Raw genomic sequence first — 21,115 nt, forward strand, 5'->3', positions numbered from 1 at the left:
GGTGTGTTTCAACAGGAGACCCAGAAGGGCCACCTGGGCAGCCCCATCTCCTCTGTGAGACTTCAGCAGGTGGCTCTGCACTGTATATCCTTGCAGGTACCACTAGGGAGCGGAGTTGGAACCCAGGGACCTCACCGGCTTTCTGGGGCAAATTTCCTAGTTTAGGTCTCAGATCGTGGCAGTGACTTCTTAATGCCTGAGGACAGGCAAAGGAGGACACACATACTCCTTTTTAGCCCCATCCTGTCCATGACTCTGTCTAGTCACCCTTCTTACTAAGGTCAAGGTGAGTGTGTCACAGAAATAGCAGTTAAGTTTTCTTCAATTGATCGTGTAATCTAATTTTCTTTATTTAAATGAGAAGCAACCACTGAAAACCAAAACGGGAGTGCCAGTGCTCTATCTTGAGATGGTGCCAGTGGTAGGCAGAAGAATACACCCCCATAAGATAGCTGGAAAAGACCCGGATTCTGGGAAAGATTGAAGGCAAAGGAGAAGCGGGCAGCAGAGGATGAGATGGTTAGATAGTATCAGCGACTCAATGGACATGAGTTTGAGCAAACTCTGGGAGACAGTGGAAGACAGGGGAGCCTGGCATGCTGCAGTCCATGGGGTCACAAAGAGTCAGACGTGACTTAGCAACTGAACAACAACCAGAAAAAGGATGTCTGGGTCCTCAGAGCCTGTGTCTATGTGACCTTACATGACAAACAGGACATTGCAGGTGATTAAGTTAAGGATCTTCAGATGAGAAAGTTATGCTGGATTATCCAAGTGGGTCCAATGTGGTCACAAGGGTCCTTGTAAGAAGGAGGTGGAAGAAGAGGCTTGTTTCATAAGAGTCAGAGAAGGAGATGGGATAACAGAAGCAGAGGTTGGAATGAGGCCATTGCTGGAAGGATCCACAAGCCGAAGAAGGCAGCAGCCATGTGAAGCTGGAAAAGGCAGGGAACAAATTCTCCCCTGGAAGAAGGAAGTTCCCCTTCTGGCAGAAGGAACTTAGCTCTGCCATCACCTGGACATTGGCCCCAGGGGACCCATTCCAGACTTGTGACCCCCAAGAACTGTAAAAGCATAAATCTGCCTTATTTTAAGCCACTGTGTGGTAATTTGTTACCATGGGACTAGAAATAGAGGCAGTGCCTCTGAGCATTTGTTGGTTTTGTCTGGAAACCCAGTCACAGACCCCCACACCCCCTGCCAGGCTATAACTTGAGCTACCACTTCCTAGTGGTCAGCAGTGTGACACACAGCTGACCCCCTGCATCCCACCACTGTCTCCACCATCTTGACCACTCAAGACAGGCAGGACAGGGCAGGGGGGCCTGGGCACTTCCCAGGTTCCTTCGAGGTGGCTGCGGCAGCCCAGCGGAGCACCCTCCGGGTTGGTCACGTCTGGCATGAGAGCGCCGCACCTGGGCAGTGAAGGCCCAGTCTTTTCTTTCACTTGATAAATATCTCTTGAGTGCCAAGTCTTTGTTCAGCAGTGCACTAGATACCAGGATATAGTGGTTAATAAAACCTTACAGCCCAGACCGCAGTCTGTGATCTATTGATGTGATTGTAGAGAATTAACAGCTGTGTGGAGGCACTTGACTTCTCTCCATTCACTCCGTGTCAGGCCAGCACCCAGGCATTTTGCCAGGGAGGGGATGTTTGTGGGGCTGGATCGGAGGGGGCTGACTTGGGCAGGTTGGGGCCTGGGGTGCCTGCAGTGTTTGTCCTAGACGACCTGGCTCCAACCAGCATGGGCCTTGGACTCAGCCCAGGGCTGGGTCAGACCTGCCCCCCCCCGGCCCCTCCCCCAGCCCCACCTTCCTGGGCCAGCACCGAGGTGGACCTCTGTGGGGCTTCCCTGTCCTCCCGGCCTGGACTTGGCAGCCCCTCAGGGTCCCAGCCCCTCCCATGTGCTCTTCCTGCAGATCGAGGGGACCCAGAAACTGCTCAACAAGGACCTGGCGGAGCTCATCAATAAGATGCGACTGGCGCAGCAGAACGCCGTGACTTCCCTGAGTGAGGAGTGCAAGCGGCAGATGCTCACCGCCTCCCACACGCTGGCCGTGGACGCCAAGAACCTGCTGGACGCCGTGGACCAAGCCAAGGTCCTGGCCAACCTGGCCCGCCCACTGGCAGAGTGAAGAGGGCGGCGCCCCCCGCCCACGTCTCCGCCCCACCCGCCTACCCCTCCCTGCCCCTGCCCCTGCCCCTGCCTCGCCTTTGGTCCCGTGGGCCCACTTGGGGAGGGAAGGCCGAGAGGGGTCCTTCTTCCCTTGCCGTTTTGCACGACCCCTCTCCCCCACCCTACTCCCAGACTGTGCTCCCCAGGCCGCAGCTGGACAGAGGGGACTCGGGGCTGCAGGACACCAAGGGGTTACAAAGAGGCTCCGAGGGAGCACTGCTGCTGCCCACCAGCCACTCCTGCCTGGCCCAAGGGGGTCACATGGCAGTCCCCTGTGGCCAAGATGGCTTTACGCAGGGACAGGGCAGGCCGATTGGGGAACCAAGCTAGTCCTTCTCCTTCCTCCTCCGCCCACGGAGGTCCCCTCCCCTAACCCCATGCACAGAGGGAGGGGCGGACAGGGGTTTTCAGTGGGGACGCCGGTGGCTGGTGCCATGAGGGATGGACCTGGCCTTCTTGTACAGTGTATATTGGAATTTATTTAATGTGAGTCTGGTCTGGATCGACAGCCGTGTGCCCCACTGAGGGCCGGAGCGGGCCTGGGACGATCAAGGGACAAGCTATTGGGAGTTGGCGCCCAGGAGGCTGTGTCCTCCACACGCAGAGAGGGGAGGAGGGGAGAAACAAGGCCACACTGGACCTGGACGCCTTCTGCATTCCTCGCCCCCTTGCTTTTCTTCCCTCCCTGGCCCCTTCCTTCTCTTTTCTTACTGCCTTTTCTTACTTGTCTTTTCTCTCCCCTTCTCTCGTCCACGCCCTGTCTCCCTCCCTCTCTTGTGTTTGTGCAGAGCACTCTTTTATCTCCTTTATATTTGACTTGTGGATGAATTAAAATTGTACCATTTGCTTTGTGGTTTGATTGTTTTTTTGTTTGGCCTTCTGAGGCCCTGCAAGGAATCGATTGTGCTGTGTTGGGCAGAGATCAAAAAGCTAAAAGAAGCCAGGGCTCAACCCCCAGGGTACAGGTAAAGCCAGGGTTGTGGTGGGGTCAGGTACCTGTGTGCTCCAGCCCTTTGCCCCAGTGCCTGACCCAAGGGCGGCTTTCCAGTGGGGACCCAGACAGCCCTTCCACTGCCACAAAGAAAAGCCAATGCACCCTCCCAGCCGCCATCCACGAAACCAGGGCTCTGGGGGGCTGGAGAGGGGTCCCAGCTGCCTGAGCAGTGACTGCGGCTTTATTTGCTCTCTTTCCTCATTTGCAAGTTGGTTGGGAGATGGATTAACCAGAAGGAGCATCTCTATATCAGGAGGTCAAGGCTGGGAGCATCCCTGCTTCAGGACAGGTGGGAGGGGGGGTAGCGGGGCTGGGGCTGCATCCATAGAGCAGGAGGGGTCAGAAATAAGAATGACCCCCAGGGGGTTGGTTCTTGGAATGAACTGAGGCAGGTGGACTGGGCCTGCGGTGGCAGCTTTCCCTGGAGTGTCAGGGAGAGCATGTGGAGGTGTGGAAGGGGTGGGCACCTGAGCTACCTGTCCCCTGAGGCACCCTCACCCCACACATCCCTCCTTTGATGTCTGAGCCTCCTCACATGGCCCCATGCCACCCCCTGGGTCCCCCAACTTGGCCCTCCCATCCCTCTTGCATTCCAGGAGCATCTTATCACCACGTCACCATCTTCACATCGTCCTCACCACGTGGTAACTCTCTTTACCATGGTAACATGGTAAAGCAAGTTCCTCCTTGCCCAACTCCTAAAACCCAAACAGGGCTCTGTACCCAGCAGATTCTCAGCACATAGTACAAAAATGTCAAGTGAAGCATTCTAAGAAGACGTCCACGTCAGGACTCCATGGAGAGACACCTGCAGTCGGATGGCATTGACCCCAAAGGCGAACTCCAGAGGTGGCAGCAGGGAACGACAGTCAGCCATGCCACCTCCAGGCCAGAGCAGGAGATGTGACGTCAGATCATTCCAGCCAGGAAGGGAGGGAGGAAGAGTCCGACGGTCCCCAGGAAGCAAACGAGGATAAATAACCAGAGGAATATCCTATCAATGACCATGGCCACGTACCTCCAGTCTTCCTTCACCTGCAGGGGGAGATGGGTGCACAGTGAAAGGGGAAGTGACCCATCCACGCAGCCCCTGTGAGGTTGGTGCTGGGGGCAGTGGCAACCCCACTGAGACCTTGGGACGCTAAGGCAGTGGAGGGGGCAGGGACGACAAAGATGTCTCAAGACTCAAATAACCCTCACTTAGTGATTTCCACCCTATCCCACCCCTATGACAATAGCCCAGAGCCTTTCCATGGGCTCTCAAGTTCCAGGTTATGGGAGTTAGAGGGACACAGAAGGTTCTAGAATCACCCAGGGGCATGAACCCTCCCTGGAGGAGAGTGATTTTCAGCACGACACTCAGAAGTTGCAAAACGGTGAAGACTTTGTTTCCCCCACAGTTGCCTCCCCAACCACTCACCCAGCCACTGGGAAGGTAGGTGAGGGTATGGCCCAGAGAAGGCTAGCAGGGGGTATATGCAGTGAGGGTTGAGGGTTTCATGGGATTGGGGCTCACAGCCTAGCCAGGTGCCACCAGATTAGATAATAATTAATTTTTCTTATCTACTCAACAAGGCCACCCAGTCATAACCTCCTGGCCTTTCATCCTTACCAAGGTTGGTGAGAAGAATTCTGTGACCCTGGGCAGTGGCCTTGTCACCTAATATGCAGAACACAGCAGGGGTGGGGTGAATGGGAACCCACTTGGCCCACCCAAGCTCCTCAGGGTTTGTGGGTGAATAGTGAAGTTGACAAAGTGACCAGAGCCCAGGACAAGGACGAGGAAGGGGAGCCCACCAGGACAAAGGAGCAGGCCGGTTTTGGAGGATCTCCTGATGAATTCCCTCCGTCCGCCTCCGCTCATCCCCGTCCACCCACCTAGGGTCACTGGTGGGAAGTGGCTGGCGTGAGGATGGCGTGGGGGACCCCTCCTCCTCTGTCCTGCTGCCTCCCAGTTAAGCTGAGCTGGGACAGCCTTTACTGCTGGGCTGCCAATAAATGTCATAAGAGTGGCCAGCCAGCTGTTCTCCATCACAATGTATTCCAGATTCCAAAGCCATGACTAAGGGAGTTGGTCCTTATGGAGGAGACTGGGGTGGTGCCAGCTAACACCCTTGGGGGAGGGGGAGTGGTTCCATTCTAGGCTGGCAGAGTCACCCAGGGGAGGGACCCTCCCCCAGCCCCCACTCACCGAGGAATCAGCATCCTCAGCCCGCAGGTGATCAGCAATATAGTGCACACCCTCCAGGGCCTTCTGTACACGAGGGGACAGCAGGAGCCCGCCCTCCGGCACCTGAGCCTCTGCCCTGGGACCCGAGGCCACTGGGTGCAGACTGCCACAGGTGTAGATGCCCACGGAGGGGGACGAAGGACCCACACACACCCATCTGCCTTCCTCCTCCTCCTCCTCCTCCTCCTCTCTCTCCTCCACATCCACGTTGGTCTCCAGCCAGTGATAGGAGGGGCAGGGCTTCAGATCCGGAGTGTCTCGGAGCTCCAAGGGTGGCAAGGGCCGGCTTATCAGAAGCCACCGAGACACACAGCCCAGAAAGGCCACCCGCACCCAGTGGGGCATGTTGTGGGTGCTGGCGGAGCGGTGGTGGACATTGAGCACGAAGACGGTGATGACAATGGACAGGGTGACGAAGATCATGGTGAAGAGCAGGTACTCGCTGATGAGCGGGATGACCAGCGAGGTGGACGGGATGATCTCGGTGATGAGCAGCAGGAAGACGGTGAGTGAGAGCAGCACAGAGATGCACAGGGTGATCTTCTCGCCGCAGTCGGAGGGCAGGTAGAAGACGAGCACGGTGAGGCAGGAGATGAGCAGGCAAGGGATGATGAGGTTGATGGTGTAGAACAGGGGCAGGCGCCGGATGACGAAGTAGTAGGTGACGTCGGCGTAGACCTCGGCGCAGCAGTCGTACTTCTTGGTGTTGTAGGTGCCCGTGGCGTTGACGATGGCCCACTCGCCGCTCTCCCAGTAGTCCTTCAGGTCCACCGTCTGCTCCATCTGCACCAGGTCGATCTTGGCCTTGTCGTACGACCAGGAGCCAAACTTCATCTTGCAGTTCTGCTGGTCGAAGGGGAAGAAGGTGACGTCGATGCTGCAGGAGCTCTTGTAGATGGCAGGCGGTGCCCAGTGCAGCAGGCCCGAGGAGAAGAGGTGGGCCTTGGTCATGTGGGTCACCACAAACTCCCCATCTGCACTGAGGAGAGGAGACGCATTGGGGGGCGGGGAGCTGGGGCACCCCAGCTGCCCAACCCAGGCTACTCCAGATAACTACCAGCAGGGGGACCCCAATAACACAGCCAGACCACACCGGGTTGTTGGGACTTGAAGAAGCAAGACTCTTCAGCACACAGACAGCTAGAGCTACCTGAGTTGTCTTTCAAACACCATCTTCTTAGCTACAAAAGTAGGAATTTTGAAGAATATAGGAAAGTACCAAGAATTTTTAAAATAATCACTGCTGTTGATGATATATATATATATATATCACATATATTTGATCATCATCTAGACAACACATATAGAATTTTTATATATTTGTGATCATAGGGTATATACATAGTTTGATGGCCTGTTTGTATTCATTTAATATTTTAGGGTAATTGTGCTGCAACCCCATGGACTGGAGCCACCCAAGCTCCTCTGTCCATGGGATTTCCCGGGCAAGATACTGGAGTGGGCTGCCATTTCCTTCTCCAGGGGATCTTCTCCGGGGGACTCAAGGATTGAACCCATTTCCTCTGTCTCCTGCATTGGCAAGCAGATTCTTTACCGCTGAGCCACCTGGTTGTTTTTTACTATATCCCCCCACCATCTGCCGCAGGTGGTGATGAAGCCCCTCTGCTGGAGGTCTTGTCTTTTCTACCTGGGATTTTAGTTTCTTCCTCAGCATAGACCTGATAATTTTGCTGATGAAGGAGGAATCCATCCAGTTAACAGCCATATTTGAGTCAGCTGCCCCCACCAGGGCCACTATAGGGGCTGTTGGGGGGATGGGATGGGAGACTCACGCCTGCCCTGAGGGAACCACAAGGAAAAGACGAGCCTCAAACATCTACAGTCCAAGGGAGGCAGTTTGGCAACAGGATTAGGAGGCCAGAGTCAGAGTGCTCCCCAAGAACTATTGGGGGGAGCTCCCTTCCGGTGAGCAAGCTGCCATTTTAGCAAAGCCTTGATGGATGGATGGTAGGATCTGGCAGAAAGCTGGGGTGGAGAATGGACCAGCAGAGCTTCCATGGAACAAGGAATGGAGGATGAAAGGCTATGGCTCACAGACTATGCTTGGGCTAGGGGAACTGCTGGACGGTGAGTTGGGGGCAGGGTGGGTCCTAGGTGGGGGTGGTGAGAGAGGAGGCCAGCAGCGTCCTGAGGCTACCCATCCAAGGGCCCATAAGGATGCTGGTGACACTGGAACAGCGGTGACCAGTCCAGTTGGGCTTCCTGGGATCCTGAGTCCCTGAATGCCCCTGCAAAGTGGCGCAATGGGCTCTTGGCCCCAACCATACTTCCCTCCGCAGCTTCCACAGTCAATCCTAAAAGCAGGTGAACCAGTAAACACAGGAAGAGACACTTCTTTCCCTTGCAGTAGTTCCAGGCTAGAGACTTAAGCCGATTGGAAACCGGAATTTTGAAAAGGAGGTGCAAACTGATGAGGGCAAGTTTAATTTTTGAAGACATCATACTCAATGACCACTAGATGGCACCATGGGCCCCTATTTTGAGGAAAGAACCAAACACTGTCCTGGGTCTTCTTAACCTGAAGTGGAGGGTTTGGCTGGAGGAAAGACCTTTCTTCAAATGTCTGTAAGAATTTGATTTGAACTTTTGTTCTATCAAAGGAACTTCCTGTTATAATCAGGTAACACTGGCCTTATTGGCAATCCTAAAACTCCAGGCCCTAGCTGATGCGAGGACTTTGCTCCTGCCCTCTGCCAGAAACGAGAAGCAGAAACTAGAGGGATCCTGAGTAAGGTGAGTGGTCTAACAGTAGCAGTGTGAGACAGTGCAGATAATCCCTGCCGAATGTGTGTTTACAGAGATGGCTCAGATGAAAGGGCTCTGGACCTGATTGGGGCTGGGCAGTGTAAAGGGATCACTGTCATCTTCCTGACCCATCTAAGGACACCAAACTTCAGAATTGAATGTTTCCCTTTATTCTATTGTTTAAAAATATCTTTTTCCAAATTTGGGTCAAACGAACTGGGAAATGCTGGGCTCAGGGGGTGTCTTGTCTGTCCAACTTCTAACAACATTTATAATGACATTTTCCAAAGGACTAGAGATGGGGTGCCAAGGGGGTTTTAATGACATACAAGGTTATCTAGAATTATTTGACCACAAAACTATTTTTCATACCTAGTCATATCTCCAGGGACTAGTGCTTTCTGGAACCCCACTTTAGAAAACATTCTTAGACAAATATCATGCCAAACATCTCTTAATTTTCAGTTCTTGACTTCTAAATAAATAATTACTGGCTACTAAACATAAATGATTCCAGCTTGTGCTTCTTCCAGCCCACTGTTTCTCATGATGTACTCTGCATACAAGTTAAATAAGCAGGGTAACAATATACAGCCTTGAGGTACTCTTTTTCCTATTTGGAACCAGTCTGTTGTTCCATGTCCAGTTCTAACTGTTGCTTCCTGACCTGCATATAGGTTTCTCAAGAGGCAGGTCAGGTGGTCTGGTATTCCCATCTCCTGAGGAATTTTCCACAGTTGATTATGATCCACACAGTCAAAGGCTTTGGCATAGTCAATAAAGCCATGTTTTTCTGGAACTCTCTTGCTTTTTCGATGATCCAGCAGATGTTGGCAATTTGATCTCTGGTTCCTCTGCCTTTTCTAAAACCAGCTTGAACATCTGGAAGTTCACGGTTCACGTATTGCTGAAGCCTGGCTTGGAGAATTTTGAGCATTACTTTACTAGCGTGTGAGATGAGTGCAATCGTGCGGTAGTTTGAGCATTCTTTGGCATTGCCTTTCTTTGGGATTGGAATGAAAACTGACCTTTTCCAGTCCTGTGGCCACTGCTGAGTTTTGGGAGAAATATCAATAACCTCAGATATGCAGATGACACCGCCCTTATGGCAGAAAATGAAGAGGAACTAAAAAGCCTCTTGATGAAAGTGAGAGGAGAGTGAAAAAGTTGGCTTAAAGCTCAACATTCAGGAAACGAATGGTCCCATCACTTCATGGGAAATAGATGGGGAAACAGTGGAAACAATGTCAGACTTTATTTTGGGGGGCTCCAAAATCACTGCAGATGGTCACTGCAGCCATGAAATTAAAAGACGCTTACTCCTTGGAAGAAAAGTTATGACCAACCTAGATAGCATATTGAAAAGCAGAGACATTACTTTGCCAACAAAGGTCTGTCTAGTTAAGGCTATGGTTTTTCCAGTGGTCATGTATGGATGTGAGAGTTGGACTATAAAGAGGGCTGAGTGCCAAAGAATTGATGCTTTTGAACTGTGGTGTTGGAGAAGACTCCAGAGAGTCCCTTGGACTGCAAGGAGATCCAACCAGTCCATTCTAAAGATCAGCCCTGGGTGTTCTTTGGAAGGACTGATGCTAAAGCTGAAACTCCAGTACTTTGGCCACCTCATGCAAAGAGCTGACTCTTTGGAAAAGACTCTGATGCTGGGAGGGATTGGGGGCAGGAGGAAAAGGGTACGACAGAGGATGAGATGGCTGGATGGCATCACTGACTCTATGGACGTGAGTCTCAGTGAACTCCGGGAGTTGGTGATGGACAGGGAGGCCTGGCATGCTGCGATTCATGGGGTCGCAAAGAGTCGGACACGACTGAGCGACTGAACTGAACTGAAACATAAATTAAGTTATAGTTCTTTATATCTTCTGTTAAAAAAAAAAACCGACCTGGTTCTCTGGGGCTCTCTTTAGATTCCCCTGCCTTTTGTTTTGGGGCTTCTTTTGGGGCTCAGATAATAAAGAATCTGCCTGCTAATACAGGAGACCCAGTGAACCTGGGTCAGGAAGATCCCCTGGAGAACTTCCAGTCCTTACACTCAAAGACTGGTCTTTTTTGGTTCTGAATACAAGGCAACTATAAATAATATTTTTAAATGTCACTTTCGCTCCTTTCAAAGGTGCTACCGGGAGATGCTGCTTACCTGTTCCAACAATCATGTCATCCTGCAAAACTCCCACCCTTAGGCATTGTTTTCACAGCCTGCATCAACCGCATTTTTCAAACAATATTCAGTGTTGGCAAATCTGTGTCCCACTAGCAGAGCGCAGGCACGGATATATAGTAGGTGCTCAGTAAACTTGGGGTGCATGAGTGAAAGCATGAAATGAAAGAAGAGAATCAAGAGACAAGGTGGAGCGTCGAGAAAAGCAGGAGTTTGCGAGGAAGGCAACGCAGCTGGGCCACGAGGGGGTGCGCCTCTCAAGGCCAACGCAGCCCAGCACCAAGTTACCCGCCCGTCGCAGGCTCAGTGTCCCAGGACCCCAGCCGCTTCCTACTTGTTGTAGAGCACTATGTCTGGGATCCAGATCATCTCCGAAGGGACGCGGAGGGATGTGATGTTGCCGAAATCGACCGGGTTCCAGCGCAGCTTGTAGTCGCTCCACTCCTGTGCGTGGGGAAGGGAGTCCTGTAAGCGGCCCTGCCAGGGGAAGGGGCCTGGGAAAACCTCGGGCAGCTTAGGGACTCCCCGCAGCCAATTACAGAGCATCCGGAGCTCCTCACCCGGTCCTGCAGCATAGAAGGGGCCACGATGCCCCAAAAGGGCCCTGAGATGGGAAAGGGGAGTTCAGTCTAAGACGACCAAGCTCTCGGTTTGCCCCAACTCTAGTACTCAAAGTCCGGGTCACATCTGACCATGGGTCAACCCTACTCCCGCCTTTGTTATAGCGGTCCCTAGCTGGACGACCCCGGCAAGCAACCTCACTCGTTTATAGTAACATTTTTTTTTCAGTGCATCACAGTTTACAAAAGTTTTTCACACCCTCCGTCTAGAAAGAGCCTCAATGCGAAGAGCTGGGCAAAGAGGGCAGAGCAGGTAGAAGTATTGCCCCATCTAACAGATAAGGATAAGGAAACTGAGGACCAGATGGGTAAAAACTGAGGACCAGATGGGTAAAAAACAACACACCAGAGTTACACAGCTGAGAAAGCAGAGTCAACCAGTGACTTTCCAACTGTGCTCCAGAGCGCCCCTTGTGGCCCTGATTCCGCTGGCTGGTTCAAGTGAACCTGTGTTTTTCAAGTGAAGCTTGGAGGGTATGCCGTCAACAAGCGGCGGCGCTAGGGCTTGAACCCAAGTCTCCGAGTAGTCAAACTTGCCCTAATTCTAGGGGTCATTTTCCTTTTGTGCATTTGCACTAAAATAGTGCAGTGGTGCAGTGGTGCACTCTTGAACTCTTGCCTGGAAAATCCCATGGACAGAGGAGCCTGGTAGGCTGCAGTCCATGGGGTCGCTAAGAGTCGGACACGACTGAGCAACTTCCCTTTCACTGTTCACTTTCATGCATTGGAGAAGGAAATGGCAACCCACTCCAGTGTTCTTGCCTGAAGAATCCCAGTAAGGGGGAGCCTGGTGGGCTGCCGTCTATGGGGTCGCACAGAGTCGGACACGACTGAAGTGACAGCAGCAGCAGCAGCAGAATTTTCCTTTAAAGTGATTCACTAGTTTAGTCGCTCAGTCGTGACCAACTCTTTGCGACCCCATGGACTGTAGCCTACCAGGCTCCTCCATCCTTGGGATTTTCTAGGCAAGAGTACTGGAGTGGGTTGCCATTTCCTTCTCCAGAGGATCTTCCCAACCCAGGGATCGGACCCGGGTCTACCATATTGTAGGCAGACGCTGTACCATCTGAGCCACCTGGGAAGTCCTAGTTAAGCTTACATAAATTTTTGAATTTTACATCACTGAAGTAGCTGGAAAACCCACATCATTTGAACCCATCTACTAAAATACACATGTATGACTTTTTTTTTTAAGAGGTTTTGGAGCCAACTAAAATCATCTCAAGAAACTGCCATTGGTAGCAAAACCATGCTTGGGAAGACATTGGCTTAGCAGTGGTGCTAATTACTTGTGTGTAGGTGAAAGCTTTGGAGAAGGAAATGGCAACCCACTCCAGTACTCTTGCCTGGAAAATCCCATGGATGGAAAAGCCTGGTAGGCTACAATCCGTGGGGTCTCAAAGAGTCGGACATGACTGAGCGACTTCACTTTCACTTTCAGATGACAGCTTAGACAGAAAGAGAAGCCAGATTGCAAATAGGAAAGATAAAAATGTTCCTAAAATTGTCATGATTTTTCAGGACATTGAGGAACCATTTTGAAAGGGATTGGTCTTTATAAATATTTCCCTTTCCCCCAGTCCACTGTGTGTCAAGTTTTCAGATTCGACCAACAGTGGAGGGGCATCCACACCAAGTTGGGTTATATTAATTGGCAAATAGGTTGTAGTATCCCCATTTTACAGATGAGAAAAGTGAGGCTCTGAGACTAACTTGCATGGTATCACAGGCTGGTCAGAGGCGGTGCTGTTGGCCTGACTTCTGCTGCAGTGCTTCTTTCTCTCTTTACTACCCCAGTCCCTGAAGCCAAGATAACTGGCCCACCGGGACAATTGCAGTCACCCAGGTTCAAGATCTGATCTTTGCACTGCTGTGTCTTCCCAGGTCCCTTCATGGCTCTGCATCTCATCTGTAAAGAGGAACCTCATGGCCCCCACAGTTCCAAGGTCAATAGCATCAGAGGGGTCTGATCCATGCCATCCATCTAAACATCCAGTTGTAAAGCCTGAATGGCCAGCAGACAGCCCCCCACCATCTACAGCCTATGGAGCAGGAATGGCACACCCGCCACTGACAGAGTATCCCTGGTGGTCCAGTGGTTAAGAATCTGGCTTGCTTCTGTACAGCATGAAGAACTATGCTGCTGCTACTGCTAAGTCACTTCAGTCGTGTCCGACTGTGTGCGACCCCATAGATGGCAGCCCACCAGGCTCCCCCGTCCCTGGGCAAGAACACTGGAGTGGGTTGCCATTTCCTTCTCCAGTGCATGAAAGTGAAAAGTGAGAGTGAAGTCGTTCAGTCGTGTTCGACTCTTAGTGACCCCATGGACTGCAGCCTACCAGGCTCCTCCATCCATGGGATTTTTCAAGGAAAGAGTACTGGAGTGGGGTGCCATTGCCTTCTCCAAAAAAGGACTATAGTCAATATCTTATAATAACCTATAGTGGAAAATAATTTCAAAAATAATGTATGTGTATAGGTATAACTGAACCACACAAAAAAGAAACCTACTTTTTAAAGTTAGTTATGTTTATTTTTTTGCCAGTTTTTCTAAATGTCCTGTGGACATCTAATAACAGCATATGAGATACAAAAGTTTAAATATATTTGTGTAGGATATAAGATTTATACAAATTAATATAAATGGAAATCTATCACATTTAAATTGTTAATAACATCATTCAAGATGCTCCTATTCTTATTTTTTCTGCATTTGATGAAATATTCTCAGAGAGATGTTAACATGTCTCACTATTATATATTTTTTCTTTTCCCTTATATTTCTTCTGATTTTTGCTTTATATATCTTAGCTTCTTTATTGTTTAGTGTCTAATGGTTTATGATGTGTCTTCTTTGTGCATTGTACCTTTTTTCATTAAAAATATTCATCTTTGTTTCATTTAAAAATAAGTTAATTTTTTTAAAAAAAAGAATCTGGCTTGCAATGCAGGGGATACGGGTTGGACCCCTGGTCTGGGAAGATCCCACATGCTGGGGAGCAACTAAGCCGAGGTACCACAACTACTGAACCCATGTGCGGCAACTACTAAAGCCTGAGTGCTCACCATACTCTGCAACAGGAGAAGCCACCACAATGAGAAGCACGTACCCTGCAACTAGAGAAAGCCCATGCACAGCAACAAAGACCCAGCGCAGCCAAAACTAAATATATATATTTTAAAGTGACCCAAACAGAAATGTCCATCAAAATTCTGATGGTTATAGTTTTCAAAGTCCCAGCCTCTGAGATGGGGAGGGTTAGGTTGCCAGTGGGTTGGGGAGAAGACGCCATGAGTGGGACAGAGGCAAAGGGCTGGGCCCTCTTTCTTGTCTTCTCCCATCTCCACTTCAGGGTCTGGGGAAGGGTGAGCATGAGGAGGGCAAGGCAGAGAGATCTAAAAAGGCTGTGCACTCGAGTTCTGCCCTTGTGAGTGGCACATCAAAGAGGTCCACTCACCCATTACCAGAACTGATGCTGAACCAGTTTCTGGTTAAGAGGCAGCAACTACATTTCCTATCTCTTGGGACCCTTTCTCTGGGGTCCCTGGGCCATCAGGTGAGGAGTCCAGCTCCTCTTCTGGAGAGAACAGGTGGAGAGACCCTGAAAGTGCCTGGAGGAGAAGGCATGGCTGGGCCTGGCTTCCAGAATCTTTTAGAGTCTTCCAGACATCCCTGCTGAGGGATGGACAGGTGAGTGAAACCACCTTGGACCCTCCAGCCACCAGCCTAGTGCCACCAGGAGTCTCCAAGCAAAGCACTAAAATGCCTGGCCATAAAATCTCTTGATATAATAAGCTATCTGTTGCTTTAAGCCGGTGAGGTTTGGGGAAGCCTGTTAGGCAGTGTAGACACAGAGCACTCAGTGTTCTCCAGTAGAAGGAGCCTGGGATACCGAGTGGGACACACCTGGCCTCTCTTCTAGCCGAGATGCACTCTGCTTCTGTTTCCCTCGGCTGTAAAGGGGACAGAATAAAACTGCCCATGTTTCCAGTGACAATTCAGTGAGCTGACCTGCAAATGTAGCAGGGGATGTAGGCAATGTCCACTCCAGGAAAGGGAACCACGTGGCTCTTGTAGGTGGAGTCTCTATACTGGACTCAGAGCCTGGCCACAGCAGCACAGCCCCTCGCAAAAAGTGGCCTGAAATCGTCTGGCTTTGGAAGGGTCCTGAGTGGCAAGTCTCAGGCAAAAGGTGAGTTTAGAATCATGCTGCTAGTGAAAGAGTCCTGGGAGGGTCTGGGGTTCATGAGTTCCCACCCTGCTCCTGCCTTGCCCCGGGGAGGGACACTCACCTGCTTTAGCCAGACGTTGGTAGTCATCATTTGGTTCTTCTCATCCTGACCAGCAGCGGGAGAGAAAGCAGTTAGACTGAGGAGCGAGTCCCAGAAAACAGGGCAGAGTGGGAGGAGCTGATTCAGGATCCCACTCGCCAAAGAAGCTTTGACATGATGCCCCAAGTCCAGCCCGCCCTCCACCCCTCCTGATACTGCCCTCCTCACTCAGATTCTTCAGGATCACACAGGCCTCTGGGTCCTCTGGGCTTATATCAGGTGACACAAGTAGGGCATTTAGAAAACCCACTGCTGCCAATCAACGCCCTCCCTGGAGGGGCTCCAGGGCTGAGAGTGGGAGGGAGACTGAATACCTGTGACGCTGAAGGGTGATGCTCTGACTGAGGTGGGCTGGGAGGGCTGGAGATGGGGAGGAACAGAGGAGCCCTGGAAAGGGGTCCATGTCCGGGGCTGATCCCAAGGGGGAAGGATGGTAGGACAGACGCACCACATCGATGAGCTGGGCGATGGACAGCCCAAACCGCACGATCACCACGTCCGAGGTGTTGGGCACCGGTCTCGCCCAGCGGTTGTAGCCCCTAAAGAGGTGTTTGAAGAGGCGGTCCTCAGCTTGGGTGTGGGGGGCCCTCTTCGAGGATACTGTTGGACAGGAGGGGAGATGGGGGTTTCCAGGAGTCCGTGGTGCTGGGGGCTTGGCTCCCTCTCCCATCCAACCAGAGCCACTCAGCCTCACTGAACCTTAGTTTCCTTATCTGCAAAATGAGCACACTAATCCAGTACCTATGTCAAAACACTGCTGAGAATGAAATATAATAATGTCTGTTCGAGCTTACAAAGCAACCGATCAGTGTATAGTCGGCACTCAAGCAATATCAGTTACTCTATGACTACTGGATAAGGACTGATGCTGAAGCTGAAGCTCCAGTACTTTGGCCACCTGATGCAAAGAGCTGACTCATTGGAAAATACCCTGATGCTGGAAAAGATTGAGGGCAGGAGGAGAAGGGGGCAGCAGAGGATGAGATGATTGAATGGCATCATCGATTCAATGGACATGAGTTTGAGCAAACTCCAGGAAATGGTGAAGGACAGGGAAGCCTGGCGTGCCAAAGTCCATGAGGTCACAAAGAGTCCGACACAACTTAGCAACTGAACAGCAACAACAATGGATAAGGGGTGAAAACAAGTGCTCAGAGGCGTGCAGAGCAGTGGGAAGAAGTCAGACAAAGGGAAAAGATTAAGCCTGGAACTGAGGAGACCCAAGGGACAGCAAACTGTGAGAGGCACCTGATTGTGTGGGGTGAGCTGGCCCCGGGAACTTTCACTCCCATCCTCTTATAAGGAACCTCTAATGCTAACCATGAAATTCTCTGCTACTCGGAGAATCTCCCCTGTTTTTCCTCAAACCACTGGTATCTGCTCCTTCTCATCAGCTAGGTAAAGTCTCCCCAGATTGTCTGACGGAATCACCCCTTGTCTGGTTTCACCCTGTTCTGCAAACAGCTTCACCTCTACAGGGTTCTCCTGTCTGAGCAGGGCGAGAACCCCCGCTCTAAAATTCAAAACATCGATAGCAGCTGCCATGTATGTATCTCAGGTGCTAGTCACTAGCTTTCACTCCAGGTCACACGCCCAAGAGCCCTGGGAAGGTACCGGCACAGTTAGCATTTTGCAGATGGGGAGAACTGGGCTTGGGAGGTTCAGATGCCGCAGCGAGCGCCCCCTACCTTCCCGCGATGGAACAGCTACCCTGAGGCTCTGGCGGGTCACCACCAACCCACTTGCAGCAGTTTCAACCGGAGGCATGTGCGCTCGCATGTGTGACAGGATGCCCTGGGGACCGCCCCCGCTCACCTGCCGGGATCAGAAGAAGCCACCAGAGCCCGAGCTTTGTCTTGAACGGGAGCACAAGACGGGAGGGACCCATGGCTTCAGAGGAGGGGTCTGGCTGCTGCTGGACATCAGAAGGAAGGCCGGCTTGGGCTTGGCTGTGGGTTGAAGCTGGGACCACTCCCCCAGCAGGGCCTGGGGAGCTAGCACGGCAGAACTCCCAGGGGGATTCCGAGGGGGTTCCCTCTCACCTCAGAACCTGAGTGAGCCCAACAAAGTGTTCTTAGGCTGATGCCTCCTTGACACAGAAGGCATCACCTCCAGCGCCTCACACCTTTGACCTCATTTGGACCTCCCATCAATCCTAGGAAGGTACGGGGAAGGGGATAGTATTATCCTTTTTATTTAAATTAAAAATACTGGTGATCAGAAAAATCGACTGATTTGCCCAAGGCCACATAGTTATTGATGCTTTTGAATTGTGGCGCTGGAGAAGACTCTTAAGAGTCCCTTGGACTGCAAGGAGATCAAACCAGTCTATCTTAAATGAAATAAACTCTAAATATTCACTGAAAGGACTGATGTTGAAGCTGAAGCTCCAATACTTTGGCCCCCTGAGGCGAAGAGCTGACTCACTGGAAAAGACCCTGATGCTGGAAAAGACTGAAGCAAAAAGAGAAGGAGGCGGGAGAGGGTGAGATGGTTAGATAGCATCTCTGACTCGATGGACATGAATTTGGGCAAACTCCGGGAGATAGTAGAGGACAGGGAAGCCTGGTGTGCTGCAGTTCACGGGGTCGCCAAGAGTCAGACACAACTTAGCAACTGAACAACAACACAGTTAACACATGATGAAGTTGGAATTCAAGCTCACATCTCAGCTTCTCAACTATAACGTGTTCTGGTGCCACTCAGTGATGGAAACTAGAAAGATAATTTTGTATGGGCGACTCGGCCAGTACTGGCCTGTGTTTTGTAGGTTGTGACTGTCATTGCTCTGCCACAATCACAACTAAGGTCTGTGAAAGACAGGTGGTGACAAGGCCCAGGTGCCCCACACCAAAGCCAGTGTGGGGAGGTTCCTCCACGCACAGCTTCACTCCCTTCTCCTTCCAACCAGTATCATGGCTGCCAATCCCAAGACTATAATCTGTTTCACCTTCCAACCAAGGGCACTAAATAAAAGCATGTTTTTTTTTCCCCCACTCATAAGAATAGGGGGAAAAGAAGTAGAAATCAAGGCATGCTGAATTTGCATCATATAAAGATTCAACCAGAGACATCCAAGACCCTCTGGAAGACTGTGCAAATGAGATTCAGTTGACTCCGGTGGACATATTCCTACAAGAAGACTCATACTTGCATATCTTGTAATTAGTCCACTATGATAATTTAATTAATTTGTCACTGGAAACCAAAGGAGAAACTGTTCCAGGTAATTAGCAGTAATTAGAGTAAACTTCCACCTCTTGTCCGAAAGATATGAAAAGAGAAAGAGCCCCAAACCCTTTAATCTTCTACATGCCTGTATTGGCAGGTTAGGGAGTTGGTGCCTGTGGAGTGAAGACCCTATTTGTAAAGTGGGTCTGGATGAAGGGGATGCATAGGGAAAGCTATACAAAAAGTATTGCATATATAAAGGACTCAAGGCTTCCGTGTGGCTCAGATGGTAAAAAATTTGCCTGCACTGCAGGAGACCTGAATTTGATCCCTAGGTCTGAAAGATCCCCTGGAGAAGGGAATGGCTACCCACTTCAGTATCCTTGCCCAGAGAACTCCATGGACAGAGGAGACTGGCAGACTACAGTCTATGGGGGTTGCAAAGAGTCAGACATGACAAAGTGACTAACACTTTCACTTTCATTTCAAAGGGCTCAGACATGCTCACTGGGCTTGCATTGCTGTGACTAGAGCTCCCCACACCCCAACCCAAGTCAGCCTCTCTTGCCCACGTCCTGAACCCGGATTCCACTGAAGTTAAGGTCGTATGCACTGACTTCTTTGTCCATCTTCCCACGGCAGATGGTTTTCAACTTCTCACACTGTTCTACTCTTTTCACAAGACTCCTCCATAAAACCTGCGTGCATCTCACTGAGCCCCTGTGCATTACCCAGCACATCCCCAGGCATGGGAGTCATTGCTCTCCTGTAACTGTCAATACCCCAGAGAAAGTCCCTCGGTTAGAGGAAATAATAGTGTTTCTTCTTCCAAATCACTTCATCAGAACTGCTTAGGCAGTGATAGAGAGAGCCTATTTCTAGCTTTCTTATGATTGGCTCAATACATTGATTAATCACAGAAGCTTAACCTCTCAAGGTTGGGTGGAATCTTAAAGGTCATCTGGATTACCACACCAGCTGGTCATTTTCCTGGTCATTTTCTTCTACAAATTCCAACCTCGGGGGTGCGGGGGCGCGGGGGAAACAGCAATGATAGAACTTGCTACCCTCCAAGTCAGTGAATACCATGGATGTCTGGTAGCCTTTATTCAAGGATATGGAATACTGAGTGAATAAACAAATGACAAAAGAGGAATAGTGATATTAAAGACATAGAAGCAGATTCAATAAAGTAAAGCCAATAATGCCTGAGATGGAGCTACCTTCACAGTGAGAGGAGGTGACTGTCACTGACTTGTACATCCCCAGCAGGGACAACCAAAAAACTAAAATTTTTCTAGAGGCAGGCATCTTCCAGCAGTCTGATGTACATCCCCGCCCCCCCCCGCCCCCCCCGCCCCCCCCGGCCCCCCCTGCCCCCCGCCGAAAGTAGCCAGAAGCTGCTAGTCCTCGCATATTCCTTTGAATCACCCACTTAATGTCTGCATATCCACCAAGTCACCAACACAAGCCGGGGGCGGAGGGGGGCACCTTTCTTATCTATGACCACAGAAGACAAGCCATTCAACAAACCAGCCCAGTTTGGAGGTCCTGATCAGCTGGCAAAAGTTCCCCCTCCACCCCAAGAATAGAAAAGCAGGCACAAACCAAGCTGGGTGACTTCTCTTCCTGGTCAGACAGATGCTGGGGCAGGACTCGCCTCGATGCGTGAGAGAGGTCTGACTCTGACCGGCAGGTTGTCTTCCTGGGGAGTGCTGGGCAAGTTCTGAATCAGGCTGCTGTTTCCAGGCTCTCAGCTCTGAAGGCAGAGAAGCTGCACATTTAAGTCCTACAGAAGAGCCTGGCATGGAGGCTTCTGCAGGTAAGAGTCAGGCAGGTCCAGGGGAGGGATCGCCAGCTTGGCAAGCACACAGACTCATGTTCGTATTCTCTCTCTCTCTCTCTCTCTCTCTCTCTCTGTCTTATACACACACACACACACACACACACACACACTCTAGAGGGGAGGAGGAGGAGCCTCTGACTTTCCAGTCCGTGTCCAGTGGGGACTGACAGCAGATTGCTCACCCTCTGCGTGGTTACCAGGATGCTTCGTTCTTTGTTCTGAAGGATTCTGTGCTCCAAGATGACTTCCTGGGCCCCTGACCCTCACCCATTAGATGGGGAACCTCCTGGGTCCATCTGTCGATAGAGCAGTGCAGTTTTGAGTAAAGCAGGACCACAGAGAGAGCTGCAGGTCAGCAACCTGCCGTCCTCTCCTTTCCCTCCCGCCTCTAGGAACCCCCCCAGCCCCGCCTCCTCCCCGCAGCCAGCCTCCTGCAGGACCCCGGGGTCACTCCTGCTGAGACCTGGTTTGGCTACAGCTTTCCTGTCTCCTCCCCAGCCCCCTTGCCAGTGACCTTGCCTTCAACTTCCCAGATAAGTAAAGTCACCTGACTTCAAACCAGAAACTGACCCCTTGCCTCCTTCTGGACCACATCAAACCAGGACTCCTGTTCCTCCTGCCATGTGTGGTACATGGTGGAGCTTGGCCCTGGGGTTCTGACAGTGACTCCATCTATCAAACGTCCCCAGACTTCCTCATCTCTTCCTCTCCTCCTTGTTCTTGCCCCTCAGCCCATAAGGAAGCTTACCCTCCACTCTAAATACACCCTTTGGGTCTGCTCCCTGCTGTCTCATCTCCCAC

At 51.2% G+C, this 21,115-nt stretch overlaps 2 protein-coding genes across 10 annotated transcripts in view; one reads left to right on the forward strand and one right to left on the reverse strand.

The window, feature by feature from the left end:
- Positions 1-3,026, forward strand: part of PTK2B (protein tyrosine kinase 2 beta) — a 65,499-nt gene extending 62,473 nt beyond the window's left edge. For both annotated transcript variants that reach the window (XM_061425900.1, XM_061425901.1), the window contains one exon: positions 1,923-3,026. In XM_061425900.1, coding sequence (XP_061281884.1) covers positions 1,923-2,138 — 216 coding nt within the window. In that variant the 3' untranslated portion in view covers positions 2,139-3,026. The remainder of the gene's footprint in view (positions 1-1,922) is intronic.
- On the reverse strand, positions 2,903-20,822 carry CHRNA2 (cholinergic receptor nicotinic alpha 2 subunit). 8 transcript variants are annotated; one of them, XM_061425902.1, is made up of 7 exons: positions 20,077-20,818; positions 17,113-17,347; positions 15,746-15,897; positions 15,259-15,303; positions 10,680-10,789; positions 5,365-6,382; positions 2,903-4,208 (listed from the first exon to the last, which is right to left on the reverse strand). In XM_061425902.1, exons 2-7 carry the CDS (start codon positions 17,183-17,185, stop codon positions 4,083-4,085), a joined length of 1,524 nt encoding a protein of 507 aa, XP_061281886.1. In that variant the 5' UTR covers positions 17,186-17,347; positions 20,077-20,818; the 3' UTR covers positions 2,903-4,082. The 8 variants fall into 8 exon arrangements, with proteins under 8 accessions (XP_061281886.1, XP_061281888.1, XP_061281893.1 ...); XM_061425904.1 differs by lacking the exon at positions 17,113-17,347 and having other exon boundaries at positions 20,077-20,815; XM_061425909.1 differs by lacking the exon at positions 20,077-20,818 and having other exon boundaries at positions 15,746-15,836; positions 17,113-17,188.
- Positions 20,823-21,115: the final 293 nt, after the last annotated feature.

This window comes from Bos javanicus, chromosome 8, assembly GCF_032452875.1.
Source record: "Bos javanicus breed banteng chromosome 8, ARS-OSU_banteng_1.0, whole genome shotgun sequence".
Lineage (NCBI taxonomy): Eukaryota > Metazoa > Chordata > Mammalia > Artiodactyla > Bovidae > Bos > Bos javanicus.

Bases quoted from the DNA above. Each gene is read 5' to 3' on its own strand.
- CHRNA2 (XM_061425902.1), bottom strand. From the start codon at position 17,185: ATGGGTCCCTCCCGTCTTGTGCTCCCGTTCAAGACAAAGCTCGGGCTC. The intron at 15,898-17,112 runs GTGAGCGGGGGC...CCTGTCCAACAG, and splicing joins GCTTCTTCTGATCCCGGCAG to TATCCTCGAAGAGGGCCCCC. The intron at 10,790-15,258 runs GTGAGTGTCCCT...CCCCACGCACAG, and splicing joins CCAACGTCTGGCTAAAGCAG to GAGTGGAGCGACTACAAGCT.